Source organism: Acinonyx jubatus, chromosome B4, assembly GCF_027475565.1.
Source record: "Acinonyx jubatus isolate Ajub_Pintada_27869175 chromosome B4, VMU_Ajub_asm_v1.0, whole genome shotgun sequence".
NCBI lineage: Eukaryota > Metazoa > Chordata > Mammalia > Carnivora > Felidae > Acinonyx > Acinonyx jubatus.
The window spans coordinates 65599144-65613268 of NC_069387.1; the positions used below are offsets into that span (position 1 = coordinate 65599144).

At 34.3% G+C, this 14125-nt stretch overlaps 1 protein-coding gene across 13 annotated transcripts in view; it reads right to left on the minus strand.

Moving 5' to 3' along the window:
* KIF21A (kinesin family member 21A) overlaps window positions 1-14125 on the minus strand; it is a 148760-nt gene that overhangs the window by 31963 nt on the left and 102672 nt on the right. For 9 of the 13 annotated variants that reach the window (XM_053226121.1, XM_027035892.2, XM_053226120.1 and 6 more), the window contains 12 exons: window positions 12781-12871; window positions 12253-12370; window positions 11670-11858; window positions 11044-11243; window positions 9881-9988; window positions 6270-6338; window positions 5961-6175; window positions 5656-5809; window positions 4931-5125; window positions 4159-4260; window positions 3208-3373; window positions 2712-2732 (listed from right to left, as the gene is read on the minus strand). In XM_053226121.1, the coding sequence (XP_053082096.1) occupies window positions 2712-2732; window positions 3208-3373; window positions 4159-4260; window positions 4931-5125; window positions 5656-5809; window positions 5961-6175; window positions 6270-6338; window positions 9881-9988; window positions 11044-11243; window positions 11670-11858; window positions 12253-12370; window positions 12781-12871 (1628 nt within the window). The remainder of the gene's footprint in view (window positions 1-2711; window positions 2733-3207; window positions 3374-4158; window positions 4261-4930; window positions 5126-5655; window positions 5810-5960; window positions 6176-6269; window positions 6339-9880; window positions 9989-11043; window positions 11244-11669; window positions 11859-12252; window positions 12371-12780; window positions 12872-14125) is intronic. The other 4 variants (XM_027035894.2, XM_027035898.2, XM_053226123.1 and 1 more) reach the window with 1 other exon arrangement.

The window sequence follows — 14125 nt, forward strand, 5'->3', positions numbered from 1 at the left end:
GACCAATCCCCAGGAAAAGCTTCAGGTGCTAAGTAACAAGGGACTTCCCTGGACATAAACATTGTGCACATGCTGCTGCATTTTCACTCCAGAGAGAAATGAAAATTCTGTATTACGTCCCATAGAAGGGAAAGATCATAAGGAAAACTAGACATGGATTCCTCCAGACAACATCTGTGGTTTTTTGCCTTATGATCCAGCTGTCTATCCTTCCTACAATGCTCTCATGGATCTTTGCCATAAAAACAACCACATGCTAAGCCCCATGAGTCTTCATAGCAAGTCTCAAACATAAGGGAGGTCTTAGGGATCCTAACATAGGTTGGGAAAAAAGAAAAGGATAATAAAGATGTTCTTCAAAGGCTACAAAAGTACAAGTTTATCAGAAAGGGATGCTGGCATGGTTCACCCTCTGGTCTTATGTTCTATTATTCTATGCTATGTACTTGTTCAGGGCACCAACCTGCTTGAAGGCCTCAGGCACACAATACTGTGCCTAAGTCCCAATGTTTTAGTTTAGTCATTGCCCAGAGGGACTCTTCTCTGCCTCCCCCCCCCCCCCGCCCTTTCCACCTTGTCTTTTGCCTTGCTAACTCTTTTTCTTCCTTTATGTTTCAGTTCAAATGTCACCTCCTCCAGAAAAGCCTTTATCAACTCCTCCATTCTTGTTGGGTGACCCTACTATCTCTTCCTATAACTCCCTATACATATCTCAATCACCTCACTGAATTTATCATACTCTGTCTGTCACCCCCAGTAAGGCATCAAGTCAATGAGGGAAAGATTTTCTGTCATATTCATCTTTGAATCCAAACACTCAGCCTGATGTTTGAGGCAAAACTGGAGCTAAGCAAATATTTTTAAAGCAAAGTTTATAGGACTCTCGAGCTTCTGTGGATTTAACTTCCATTTTTTTCTCTTTCTGTGTTTTTCCTCTAAGCACCTCTGGGCTAGACTATGGCCCCCATCCCCAGCACAGATTTCAGCCATGAGACACAGGTTACATCAGCTGAATGGGTTTCCACTCTCTGATTCAGACCCTTCTCCAGCCATAGACAAATGGAAGTTGTTTGAAAGTTGTAAAAAAAAATAACACTGCTCATCAAATTAGCAGTTCAATATCTTCTGCACTAAAGGATATCAAGGAGGACACTTACATTTTTCTTCCAAGTTAAAAGAGACAATGGATGTAAATAACAATTTACTTATTACTAGGGGCACTTGGGTGGCCCAGTCAGTTAAGTGTCCAACTTCAGCTCAGGTCATGATCTCATGGTGTGGGTTTGAGCCCTACATTGGGCTCTGTGCTGCTGGTGCGAAGCCTGCTTGAGAGTCTGTCACTCACAATGCCCCTCCCCATTCTCTCTCCCTCCCTGTCTCTCCCTCTCTCTTTCTCTCTCAAAATAACTAAATAAATAAAGTTTACGCAAACAAAGAGAATTTACTTTTTACTATAGATTGGACCACGAAGAAGAACAAAGAGGAGGAGGAGGAAAGGGAGGAAGAAGAACAGAAACAGAAGAAACATGCCTGATAAGACATGGAATGGCAAAAATCCTAGTTATAATCCAGGAACTTTGACAGTCTTGGTTAGGATATAACCAATCCTATTTGTTCTACCTATACTTGGTATAGCTTAAGCAGCTTAAAAGTATCAGCCTTTCCATACCTATATTATGCAGTTGATCTCAAGAAAATACTACTTTGAGATTAACATGCGGTATAAACATCTAAAAAAAATCAAATAACTCATGTATTTTATTTATGTAACATCTTATTTAAAACAAATTCAGATGTATAGATTATGTTTATTCTACTGACACATAAAGGTAAGTACATTTAATCTTTCAATTACATTCCTCTCCTTTAAGGATAAGCGTTTAGAACACTTTTGGCAGCTGTGTGCTTACAAAAAAAAAAGATCAGATCAGATTCTGAAAAAAAATTTTAATTAAATAAAAACTGCTCCAAAATAATCATTCAGAAAAATCACAAGTAATAAAATTGCCCTGATACTCCTGGTCCTTCATGTGTATCATCATTGAGAGGAGCAGAAACATTATTAATGGGTGGGTGTAGTTCATGACAAGGTTGTAGTGGCAAGGGGAAGGTTTGAAAATCTCTATATTTGGTCATCTCTAAAGCCACTTCTAATCTGAAAATATTATAATCATAAATATTGTTTCAATATGTTCATGTAGAATGCTTTGAATAATTTCAGTTTACAATGTTAAAATATATGTATTTAATTTTACAAAAATTAAGAATAGCTGAGAATCTAGCAAATATATACCAAAGACAAGTATATACCAAAGATATATGCTAAGGAAAGTTATGAGGTTAAAACAACAGATGCAAGTTAACAGATATATTTAAAAATTAAAAAGAAATGTATACTCCATTTTTTCCTACAAGAAACAGAAAGAAAGGCTTACGAAACTGGAGTCACAGCTGGAGGTCAAAAACTAAAAGAGAAAATTAACTAAAGTATACTTCTTTAAAAATCTAATAGGTTTTAAAACAGGAATGAATGTATAGGAAAGACAAAAGACTTAGTATGTTTGTGGTCATGGATACATTTCAAAAAGATCATGCAAAAACCAGTTGGCTGCCAATAAAAATTTTAAACATAAGATGTACCACAATTAGTGTACATGAACAATTAGTAATTCATGCAGCTGTAGGGTACACAGAAAGCTAAACATACTTACCTAAAGGTACGCTATCTAGATCTGTGTAAATAACAGCAAAAAGGAAACAAAAAGCAATACTCCAATCAAAACAGATCCAATGTTAAGAACTCCCACATAAAACAAGATTATGCACCATTTATAAGATATGTAGAATAGATGCCATAGAAAACACTTATTATTTTTTAAGGCAATTAGATATGCAGAGTAAAGTAATGAAATGTGGTTAATATTTTAAATAACCAATTCAGAAACTTGGTTGATCCTCTTTATTCATAAAAACTAAGTGCTCAATAAGGTTAAATAAGCCTTTTAAAGTTGGTAATCATTTCTTGGAATGACAATAATTAAATCCCCCCAAATTTATACATGCAAATTAAAGAAGGAATAATTATTAAAAGCATGAGTAAATATAGCATCTATTCAATCAAGCAATAGGGGAAAGAGGTATAGTATAGCATTCTCAAAGAGCAAAGCTACCATGCAATTTGTTTAACAGAAATTTAGTCCAAATTACCTTGTAAAGCATGGCCTAGTAAAGCATCTAGCTCAGGATTTAATTCTGCTTTCTCTTTCAACATATGGAATAAGAGCTGGTTTTGTGTAGCGCTGGTTATTTCGGTTTGTTTAAGCCGACCTTCAAGTACTTTAATTTGAGCCTCTTTCTGGGCAGCCTGAAGACCCTGTAACAACACCAAAACATAATAATAATAATAATAACAACAACAACAATTATCTCAGGTCATACATAACAGAATCTTCCATACAAAGATGTGTATCAAATAACAAATGCATATGATATATGGACTTTGACATCCAATAGACGTTGATTCACTGTAGCTCCTCCGCTTACTAGCCTGGTGACCTTGAGCAAATTACCTTATCTTCCTACTTCAGTTGCCTCATATGCAGAATGATATTAATAATATCTACTTCCTAGCACATTGTGAAGCTTAAGTGGGAGAACATAAAATAAAGGGTCTAGCACCATCCCAAAGTGGCAAAAAAAAGAGGGGGGGAGGGGAGTCAGAAATCATTATCATCCTCAATATTTAGGATTCTTACAGGTGACAGGTTAATGCATTTACATTCAAAGAGGAGGGAAGCACCACTGTATTTTTTACTTTCAGATTTCTTTTTGAGCTGTGAAAAATCAATACTAAACCAAAGTTACGATACCAACTTTGTTTGCACCCCAAGAGATTTTTCTTTTCATTTTTCCTTTGTTAAAGCAAAAGATGAATTATTTCTTGTTTAAGTTGTTTACCTCTTCTAATACACAAGCACAATGGATGACAAGCTAATGGAATTGATCTAAATAGTCCTGACTTTTCTTAACTCTAAAGAAAGGTAAAAAAATACTTTTCAGTTAAAAAAAAAACCCTTCTTACCTATTATAAAGGAAAGGGTCACTGATGAAAGATAAACAAAATGAATTAATCATTATTTGGGTGTAGTTAGATCATACCTTATTGATACCCATTGACAAGAAGTGGTCCAGCAGGTATCGGGCTTCTGTAAGTGTGCAAGCATTAATGACCGCAGTGATATCCAATGTTTCTCCTTCTTCCTACATCAAATCAGCATATGTCGAACATTATTTTGAGCTGAATATATTCAGAGGCAAAAGCCTGTTGTCTCATTTATTTATTTGATAGTGTTGGGTAAGTTAATAAGACTCCTCAGAAAAATGTAAAATATGATCCCTACTCCAAGAAACATATGGGTTAGTTGAAAAGAAAAAACACATTTGAGCAGTTAAGAATTCAAGGTGGATTAATAAGTGATATACGTTTTTACATCTTTTTGATTTAAATTTTTTTTTTAATGTTTATTTATTTTTGAGACAGAGAGAGACAGAGCATGAACAGGGGAGGGGCAGAGAGAGAGGGAGACACAGAATCTGAAACAGGCTCCAGGCTCTGAGCTGTCAGCACAGAGCCCGACGCGGGGCTCGAACTCACAGACCGTGAGATCATGACCTGAGCTGAAGGCGGACACTTAACCGACTGAGCCTCCCAGGTGCCCCTCTTTTTGATTTTATAAACAATAAATAATATCACAAAATCAGCAAAGAAATCTGGAGAGCAAGCAGGGAGTGATATTCATGCAAAACCTAAGAATCATAGTAAACCCATAAATAGAAAATTCCTTGATATAAAAATTCAAAGTGCTTTTCATGATTAAAAATACAAAAACATCTTCCTTAAGCCATTAACCATTTTTTTACAATTACAAACCTTTGCTTCTTCCATCTGCATGATGTTGGCTTGACAATCAGAAATACTGTCATTGATGTAATCTATGTTAGCAGTTAATGACTCCATCTCCTCATTGATATTAACCACATTTTTATCTCCCTCTCCACTCTCCTTGACCATCTTTTCTCGTCTTTTTGAAAGTTTCTCTCGTCTTTTTGTGAGTTCTTCCCGTTGCTATTGAAAAAACAGATTGGATTTTAAGAAATGATATTCATCCAGGACCTTAAGAATATTATGCTAAATGAAATAAGTGAGTCACAGAAGGACAAGTACTGCAAGATTTCATTCATATAAGGTATCTAAAAGAGTCAAACTCATAGATGCAGTAAGTAAAATGGTGGTTTCCAGGGGCCGGGGGCCAGGTTGGGGGGAATTGAGGGGTGCTATGAAGTTTCAGTTACTCAAATAAGTTCTAGACATCTGCTAATCAACACTGTTCCTATAGTTAACAATGCTGTACTGTACACTTAAAAATGGGTTAAGAGGGTAAATCTCGTGCTGTCTTTTCTTACCACAATTAAGACAAAACAAAACAAAAAAGAAATGATGTTCATCTGTTCACACATAATGCGATCAAAACCCACAAAAAAAGAAAAAGAAAAAAAGACAAATTGGTAAGGATTAATGTACCAAGGGATCAAATTTGGAAACCTAAAATTACCAGTCAGCTAAGAAAGAACATATCTATGTTCTGTTTTCCACACCTTGAGGAGCCTATTCATATCCGTCTCCATATTGGAAATAGTCATTTTCTGCATGATGATGTCTGTGACCCTGCGCTCAAGAAGCTGCCACTTCATGCGAGCTGTCTTGGAAGTAAACACTCGGCCAGTCAACCCTTTCCTCTGATATTTTTTTCTATAACCATATAAAAACAGATAAACATAATTATTACTTATATGTTTATTTGACTGTATGCCAAAAAATAAGCTGTTTTTTCATTTAAGTCCAACATTCAGTAATAATGCCACAAAGATTATGTCAGAAGGAACAAAAGAATTGTACTGACCTGGTTCCATTTGTTGTGGGCGTTGGTAAGGCCTGGACTCTTGCCACAGGAATTCTCATTTTCTGCTGGGCTCCTGCCCTTGATACATCTGCTTCTACAGCAGCTGCACTGGAACCCGTGTCCTGAACAGGGGTATCGGATGAGCTCAGCTTCCGCATGACTTTCCCAGCTACTCTATCTGACATGGGCCTCACTTGCCTACGAAGAGCTGTAACCTGAAAGTGCAACAGAGATAGACTCACTCTTTTAGTCTACAGAAATACATCACATATCTCAAAGCCAGATGTTTCCTCCAAACGATCAACTTGCCTCTTCGGTTTTGCGACGAAGAACCACTTCTTGGTTTCTTTTTTGGGCTTCCAGAAGTCTAAGTTGATGCTATAAAAATAATATTGAATAAGTTAAAATACTAAACTGAAAGATACAATGCTTTCTACTCCTGCATTAACGTATGCCCCATCCCACTGCATTAACATATGCCCCAATGCTTCCTACTCCTGCATTAACAGATGCCCCATCAGTTCTTAGCAAAATCTGAGCTAAAAACGACCTTGCATCCATTACTACAGACAAGAATATTTTATTCCAACAAACAAAAATATATACTGATGCAGCCATTTCTTTCTGAAAAATGAAGTTATCTCTGTGCCACAGTTTTATTTAAGAAGCATTCATAGTGCTTACTATATACAACTGCTTTTCTAAATGCCTTACAAATATTGTATCATTTCATTTTTTGCTAGACATTTAATTTTGCTGAGGAAGAAACACAGCTTAGAATATTTCCAACAAAGTCACCTTAAAATATATCAGTAATTATTAACTCCATTTTAAATATAGGGAAAACATATATTAATTGTATTAGCACTTTACAAGAACTTCGGAAATATTATGTTGGGTAAAGTAAATGAAAAATAAAACATGTCGGTATTGGTTACCAATTTGCTTTTAGGTACTCTATATGATAAAGACAATTAATTATAAACAACTTTAAGTCACTTTATAAGGCTATAATTTAGGAAGAAATTTTGGACTCAAAAAGAACACAGATCCTAGTTTTGGTTCTGTCATTTATTCAACTCTGTAATCTTGGGCAAAGCTTAGGAATTGGACTTAATCACAAACATCCCTTCTAGGACTTAAATTCTGTGATATACCAAATAACCTTCATGTTTTGTATCCCTAGTTCAAACAGATCATTCATCTCATGTTTATGCATAGTCCTATGTCATCAGATGAGAATTCTCTGAGAAACGGACACTATCTTATCACTGCTGTATCTTCACTGCCTACAACAATGATTGACATAGAGGCAAAGTTAATAAATGTTTTTAAATAAATGAACTTCCAAAAATTAAAATAAACAAATGGTTTGAAACTTGTTACTAAATTAAGTTTTTTCTTATTCAAAATCAAATCTCAAGCTCATTCATATTTTTGGTACAAAGGGTTTGAAGATGAATATGACAAGAAACAATTTAGAAAGGGAGTCAATATGCACACAAAGCAATAAGTAGAAGGGCAAAGGAGTCTGAATGTTAGCTTTGTATGTGACTAGCCAGCCTCATATCTTTATAACAGAATATTATATCATATATGATCCTATGTTGTAGAATAAGATTCAAAAATTCCATACTAGTAGTTAATTGTGCAATATTACTCTATCTCATATGAATTAGTCGTAAAGAAATAAGTACAGTACATTATAAGGAAATTATTCCTGTCATCCAAAAGTTTTCATTAAAAATAAAATAAATATGGTATTTGTCTCTCTCTGACTTATTTCACTTAGCATAATACTAACTCCACCCATGTCACTGCAAATGGCAAGATTTCCTTCTTTAATATGTGGAATTTAAGAAACAAAAATGAGCAAAGGGAAAAAAAAGAGAGAGAGGCAAACCAAGAAACAGACTCTTTAACTGTAGAGAATAAACTGATGGTTACCAGAGGAGAGTTGGGGAAAGGGGCTGAAATAGGCTGAAGGGACTGAAGGGGCCGACAAGGATTAAGGAATGCACTTGATGAGCACTGAGTATCATATGAAGGTGTCGAATCACTATACTGTATACCTGAAACTAATATTACACTGTATGTTAAATAACCAGAATTGGAATAAAAACTTTAAAAATAAATAGCCAAAAAGTAGAAATAACCCAAATATCCACCAAATAAGGAATGCAAAAACAAAATGTGCTCTATCCATACAGTCATAAAAAGGAATGAACTACCAATACATGTAATAACATGGATGAACCTTGAAAACGTCATGCTAAATGAAAGAAACCAAACACAAAAAGCTATATATATCATATATTCCATTTACAATGGGCAAATCCATGGAGACAGAAAGTATACCAGAATGGCTGTCAGGGCCAGGAAGACGGAAGAATAGGGAGTGACTGCTAATGGATATGGAGTTACTTTTTGGACTGATAAAAAATATTCTGGAATAAGATGGTAATGATTGTTGCACAATTCTGTGAATATATTAAAACCTTGAATTGTATAGTTTAAAAGAGCAAACTTTATGGCTCACGAATATATGTCAATTTTTTAATAGGAAAAAAAAAAGAAATATAGCCTTAATACAGAAGTCATCTTGTGAAAATATCTACTTTTCTCTGTCATTACTTTCTTCTATCTCCTAAGTTTTCTTTTTATTTCCCAAAGTAGGTTTCTATTTTCTAAAATATGCTGTATGCTCAGATTTTCTCCAGGGAGGACTTAGAAAAAGTTGAGCAAGAAAAAAGGAACAGAAGCTGAAACCTAACCAACAATGGAGAAAAGACCACGGTGGCCTCTTCTTCTTCTGAGAAAACAAAAAAACAAAAAAAAAAAAAACACCATAAATGAAAACACCAAATTGCTGGGGTGCCTCTGACTCTTGATTTTGGCTCAGGTCATGATCTCATGGTTCATGAGATTGAGTCATATATTGGGCTCTATGCTGACAGTGTGGAGCCTGCTTGAGATTCTCTCTCTCCCTCTCTTTCTCTGCCCTTACCCCACTGTGCTCATGCTCTCTCTCTAAATAAATAAACATTAAAAAAAAAAGAAATAACCATATTGCCAAAATTTAGAAAGAATAAAAAACAAATAGGCTGTAACTTAAAATCTTGACACAGCTACAGTTAGCATGCTGGTATATATCCTTAAAATTTTCCCCTCATTTAATCAAGCATGCATATATGAAATGCTACTTTATGCTTAATGTTAAATCACAGTCATTTTTCATTTTACTATGCAGTCTCCAAATCCTAATCTTCAAGAGATGAATAATAACCTATTAAATGAGATGGGCTATAATTTATTTAACTATTCTCCATACTGTCAAGTATCTTGATTGTTTTTACGTTTTTCACTATTACAAATTACTCTAGATTAAAGATTTTAATACATAACAATTTTTCTTATTTTAGATTATTTTCTTAGTCTGAGTTCATGGAAGAAGCAGGATTCTTGAGTGAAAGAATATGAAAACTTTTGCGCTCTTATTAAAGCCACCTCTAGTGAAACTGGGTTATTATTCAGGAACATCTCTAAGACTCTCTCGGTGAAACTGTCTTTGGAACCATCCTAAAATCACTGTCTTATACAAGGCTATAAGTAGTTACCTGATTTCCCTAGAGATAACCAATTATATCTTTGCCATTTTCTCCTATCTCATCATCTAGGAAATAAGCCTCTAACAAAATTTATAATAACATTATATTGTTTTTCATAAGCTTGTATATCGAATCACTATAATCCATATAATAACTGCCATATTACTAAATTAATGCATACTTATTGTCCTTATGCTTATTGTCCTTAACCTGCATTTAATAGTTAAAGTTATAAGAAAATTTTCTTCCATTTACTAAACAAGTTTGTTCAATGTACAAGATTTGTATATAACTAAGTTAAAGTCCACTCACATCTCTTTTACGTTGATCTTTTTTCAATTGAGCAATCTCTCTGTTTCTCCTAGACTCTGTCAATCTGGCTTTTTCTTGCTCTTCTTTCATTTGTTTCATTAGTCGAACCTAAAAAAATTAGGTAAACACATCTATTGGAGTTACCCTATCACAACATTCATTAAACTAATGGAAGCAAGCAGTTAGAATTCTGAATACTTAACAGAGACAAGTGGACTTTTGTTGCACATTTTAAATGGTCAATTCTTATTTTTGTGGGATTAGTACATTTCTTTTTCTAATAACTTTTCTAATACATTCCTATCAAATTGCTTAGTGCTCTATGCTTTTTATATAAATGTTCAATTGTTCTATAACTTGAATGAATTTTTGGTACTTATTACCAGTAGCTGTATGACCTTGAACAAATTACTTTACCTCCCTAGGTTTTCATTTTCTCATATATAAAAAATATATATAAAAAATAACAGTTCTGTGGCATTATACTATTATGAGAATTTAACAAGTAATACCTGAAGAGTGCTTATAATAATGCTTGGCATATTGTAAGCACGTAATAATTTAGCTATTGTTGTCCTCAGCAAAGACACAACATAAGAATCTAAAACTTCCTAAATCATTTTCACATTTGCTGATTTTCACACCAAATGTTAATAAGAAAAATTCACCCCACAGAAAAAACAGATAACAGATCAGAATTCACATACTCTGTTTTGTTAAGACGATGTGTATTCTTCTATGCATGGGAATGATAAACACTAAATTCAAGATAGTTGTTACCTCTTCAGGAAAGAAGATGATCAAAAAGGAATACATAGATTTTCCGTATAACTGTAGTGTTTAAGATAGTGTATATAGTGTTCATTATGTAATTTTTAATGATTTTTTTCATGTTTGAAATATTTTACGTGTTTCAGGAGGAGAGATATCCATCAGAGTCAAAAGAAGCCCTATTTTCAACCTCATGATTTCCACCTACTCTGAAGAAAGGTTTTGATAATGGATGAGTGCAGGAAGCAACTTCTAATTGCCAAAAGGAAGTACATCATTTGTAAGACTCGGTTACCCTTTTATTGAATATGGAAAGAATCACAATAATTTTTTTGTCCCAAATGAAACACATATCCTCAACATCAGATTTTAATGCAAAATACAGTCAGTACCTTTGTTTTTTTCATTTCCATCACATCCTGCTGCAATTTCTTCAATTGCTTTTCATATTGAGACTGGTTTTTAAGCAACCTTGCATGCTCTTTCTGAGCTGTCTGAAGTCTTTGCAGTTCTTTATTCATGGCTTGAAGTTTCTTTTCATATTCAGACCTAACTTTTTTTGCCTTTTCTTCTGAATAAGACTCCACTGAGCCTAAATGACCAAAGGATATTTGCATTTGTTTCTGTGAGACACAGATTTTTCACATCACAGATTTATAACTTATGACCTTAGAGAAAAACTACCTCCCAAACACAAACTTCAAGAAGCCAGGGTATCTTTGAATTACTCTCTGTTTTATTATCTACTCTCAATTTGTTTAACAGTTTTTTTTTTTTTTAAATTTAATAAATGTTTCCAGCATTAAGACAGTAAAACAATCAGCCACAACTTTGGACAAAATAATTAAACAGCCTAGATAGGTATCAAAATGAAAAAAAATAGGCAATATTTAACATGACACAAACTCATATTTAATGTGGCTGCTAATGTAATTTCTTTCTTCTAAGGGAAGCAATGATAAACATCCATTTTGGCAATTTAATTGGAACCTTAATTAGAATTAAATGTAATTCTTACCTAAATTCTGGAGCACCTGGTCTCTCTCCAACTGAGTGTCCCGAATCTTATGCTGCAGCATCATTAGCTTCTCTTCATACTGCTTTTTCAGTGTCTGCAGTCTTTTCTGGCTGTTTTCTAGTTCATCAATCAGTTTTTGCTTGATTGCAATTTCACAGGTAATGTTTGCTAAGTCTGCTTGATAATTGGCTATTTATAAAGGAAGAAAATAAACATACTGCAATAGGCAACAATATCATAATTCCAGCTTTTGAGCAAGAGCATGAAAACGAGCATCTACATCCAGGTATTCACTTCGCTGCTAGAAGGAGAATATCCTGGGTAACCCCAAAACTATGAAAAGGTGGTAAATTAACAGCGTTCACACTAAGCAGTGACAACAGATACTATTTGTACTAAATAAGAATGGAAATCACATAGTGACTAAATCCAGTAAGGGCAGAAACATGAGGCTGGAAGGGGATACACAGGTTGGCAGTTGTAAAAGCTGCCTTCATCAAGAAGGAAATGGAGAATGTTCTCTCCCCAAATTTTAAACATATTCCCCAAATGAATCTTTGTCCTTGTACTAGACAGCAAGTACCTTTTTCATCTGATTCGGAATCTGATTCGTCAGAGCTTTCACCCCCTTCAATGTCATCTTCTTCTTCCTCCTCCTCTTCCTCTTCCTCCTCATGATCACTCACTTCTTGACTTTCTTCCTAAAATGTGATTTGTGACTATTAATAGTCCAATATCAGCAAAACAAACTGATTACCTCATTAGATTGCCAGAGTATAAAATACAGAAGTATACAAATTTCACTTTTCAGTACTTCAAAAATCATTCCACACTTGTTAGGGTATTACATAATTTGTCTTAAATAAAATAGTGTTTTCTCTCTCACAGTATTCTATCTACACACACACAATGCTTTCACATTGCACAAAATTGAGAGTTGCCAGTATTTTATGGCTCACAAATCTGAAGAAAAGAAATCCTTAAGCAAATAGTTTAAAATGGATGCATGATAACTATTTCCCTTTTCTACATATAAATTAGTAGCTATCGGCAACCATAAATAAGCTAAATTCAAGGACTGAAATTTACAAGTTCATTCTTTCATACTTACCACTTCTAATTCATTGTTCTCTCTTTCTGTAATACCCTTTTCTTCTTTCTTCTCTTGGTCAGTATCTGCATTATCCTCTTTACCAGCCACACTTTAAAAAAAAAAAAAGGGAACAAAAAGATACAGTATTTAAGTAGAGAGGAAAGGTGTTCACTTTTGTCTCCCAGATTTTAAAAACCATCAATTACTTATGGAAATAAACTAAGAGTTTATCATTTGAGCAAAGTTATGTCTGATGCTTCAGAGGAAAGTAGAAATTGCCATTCCAGCCATAGTGACTTATCATTGGGAAAAAGATCATTTTCTAGAAACACCGAGGAATAGATTATCCCCTAGAGTATGAGATCTGAGGAGACAGCTAAGAACTAGTCACAGTAACAGTCAATTAATTAGAATGTAGATGATTTAAATTCAAAGGAAACCAAAACAAATATTTTGCTTTTCTCATCTAAATATATGACTTTTCCCATCTAAATACAAAGATACAGAAGCAGCATTTTTATTGGTGACCTGATACATTTAAGAATAAATTTAAAGATCCAGAATAAATCTGTGCACCAAAGTTTGTCTACACTGGCTGCATCCGCTAGTAATGGCACAGGCTCTTTTTTCATATGCCATATCTACAGCACAGGACTCTTCTTAAAATGTTCTCACCAAAATGGGTCTTTGCACATCAAAACTGTCTGAAGTTCAGCCTAACCTTTGACTGACTAGGAAATACCAGGGTCTGCCACAAGATTGGCCATACAAATGGAAGCCTCTTCCTCAGTCTTCTGGTACTAAACAGCTCTAACTACATACTGACGTTAGGTGATGTTTATAGCTAAACTAACTCAGCCCTGGTGGCCCTAAGAAGACAGTGCACACTACAGTGAGCAAAGTTTTTCACACTTAACTCACTCTTTTATGGCCTAGCAACCATGGTCAATTATACATAGAAGTTACATTTCTGTTTGCTAGACTCACACATTTAATCAAACTAAATAATACTAAGAAAGTAAACTTGAAGTAAATCTATACGCGAAAGATTTCTTCTTGTGCTACTGTAACATTTTTAAATCAAGAGTAAAAAAATGCTCAAAAGGCAATATTGTCCCAATAAAATTCCCCTTGAAACAGCTTAAAAACTGTATCAAAATAACTTTGGAACCACTATCATTTCTTTCAGATATTCTGCTACACTAAAAAACTGCCCTAATACCTGGACTTGTTTTTAGCTTCTAGGCTAAAAGTTTAATCTTATTTAAGCTATGTGATTATTAAATTGTAATGTTTAACCCTAGGTCTGAATTCTCACAGATACTTTTGTATTCAGAGTAAGACAAATACTTTCCTTTGTAAG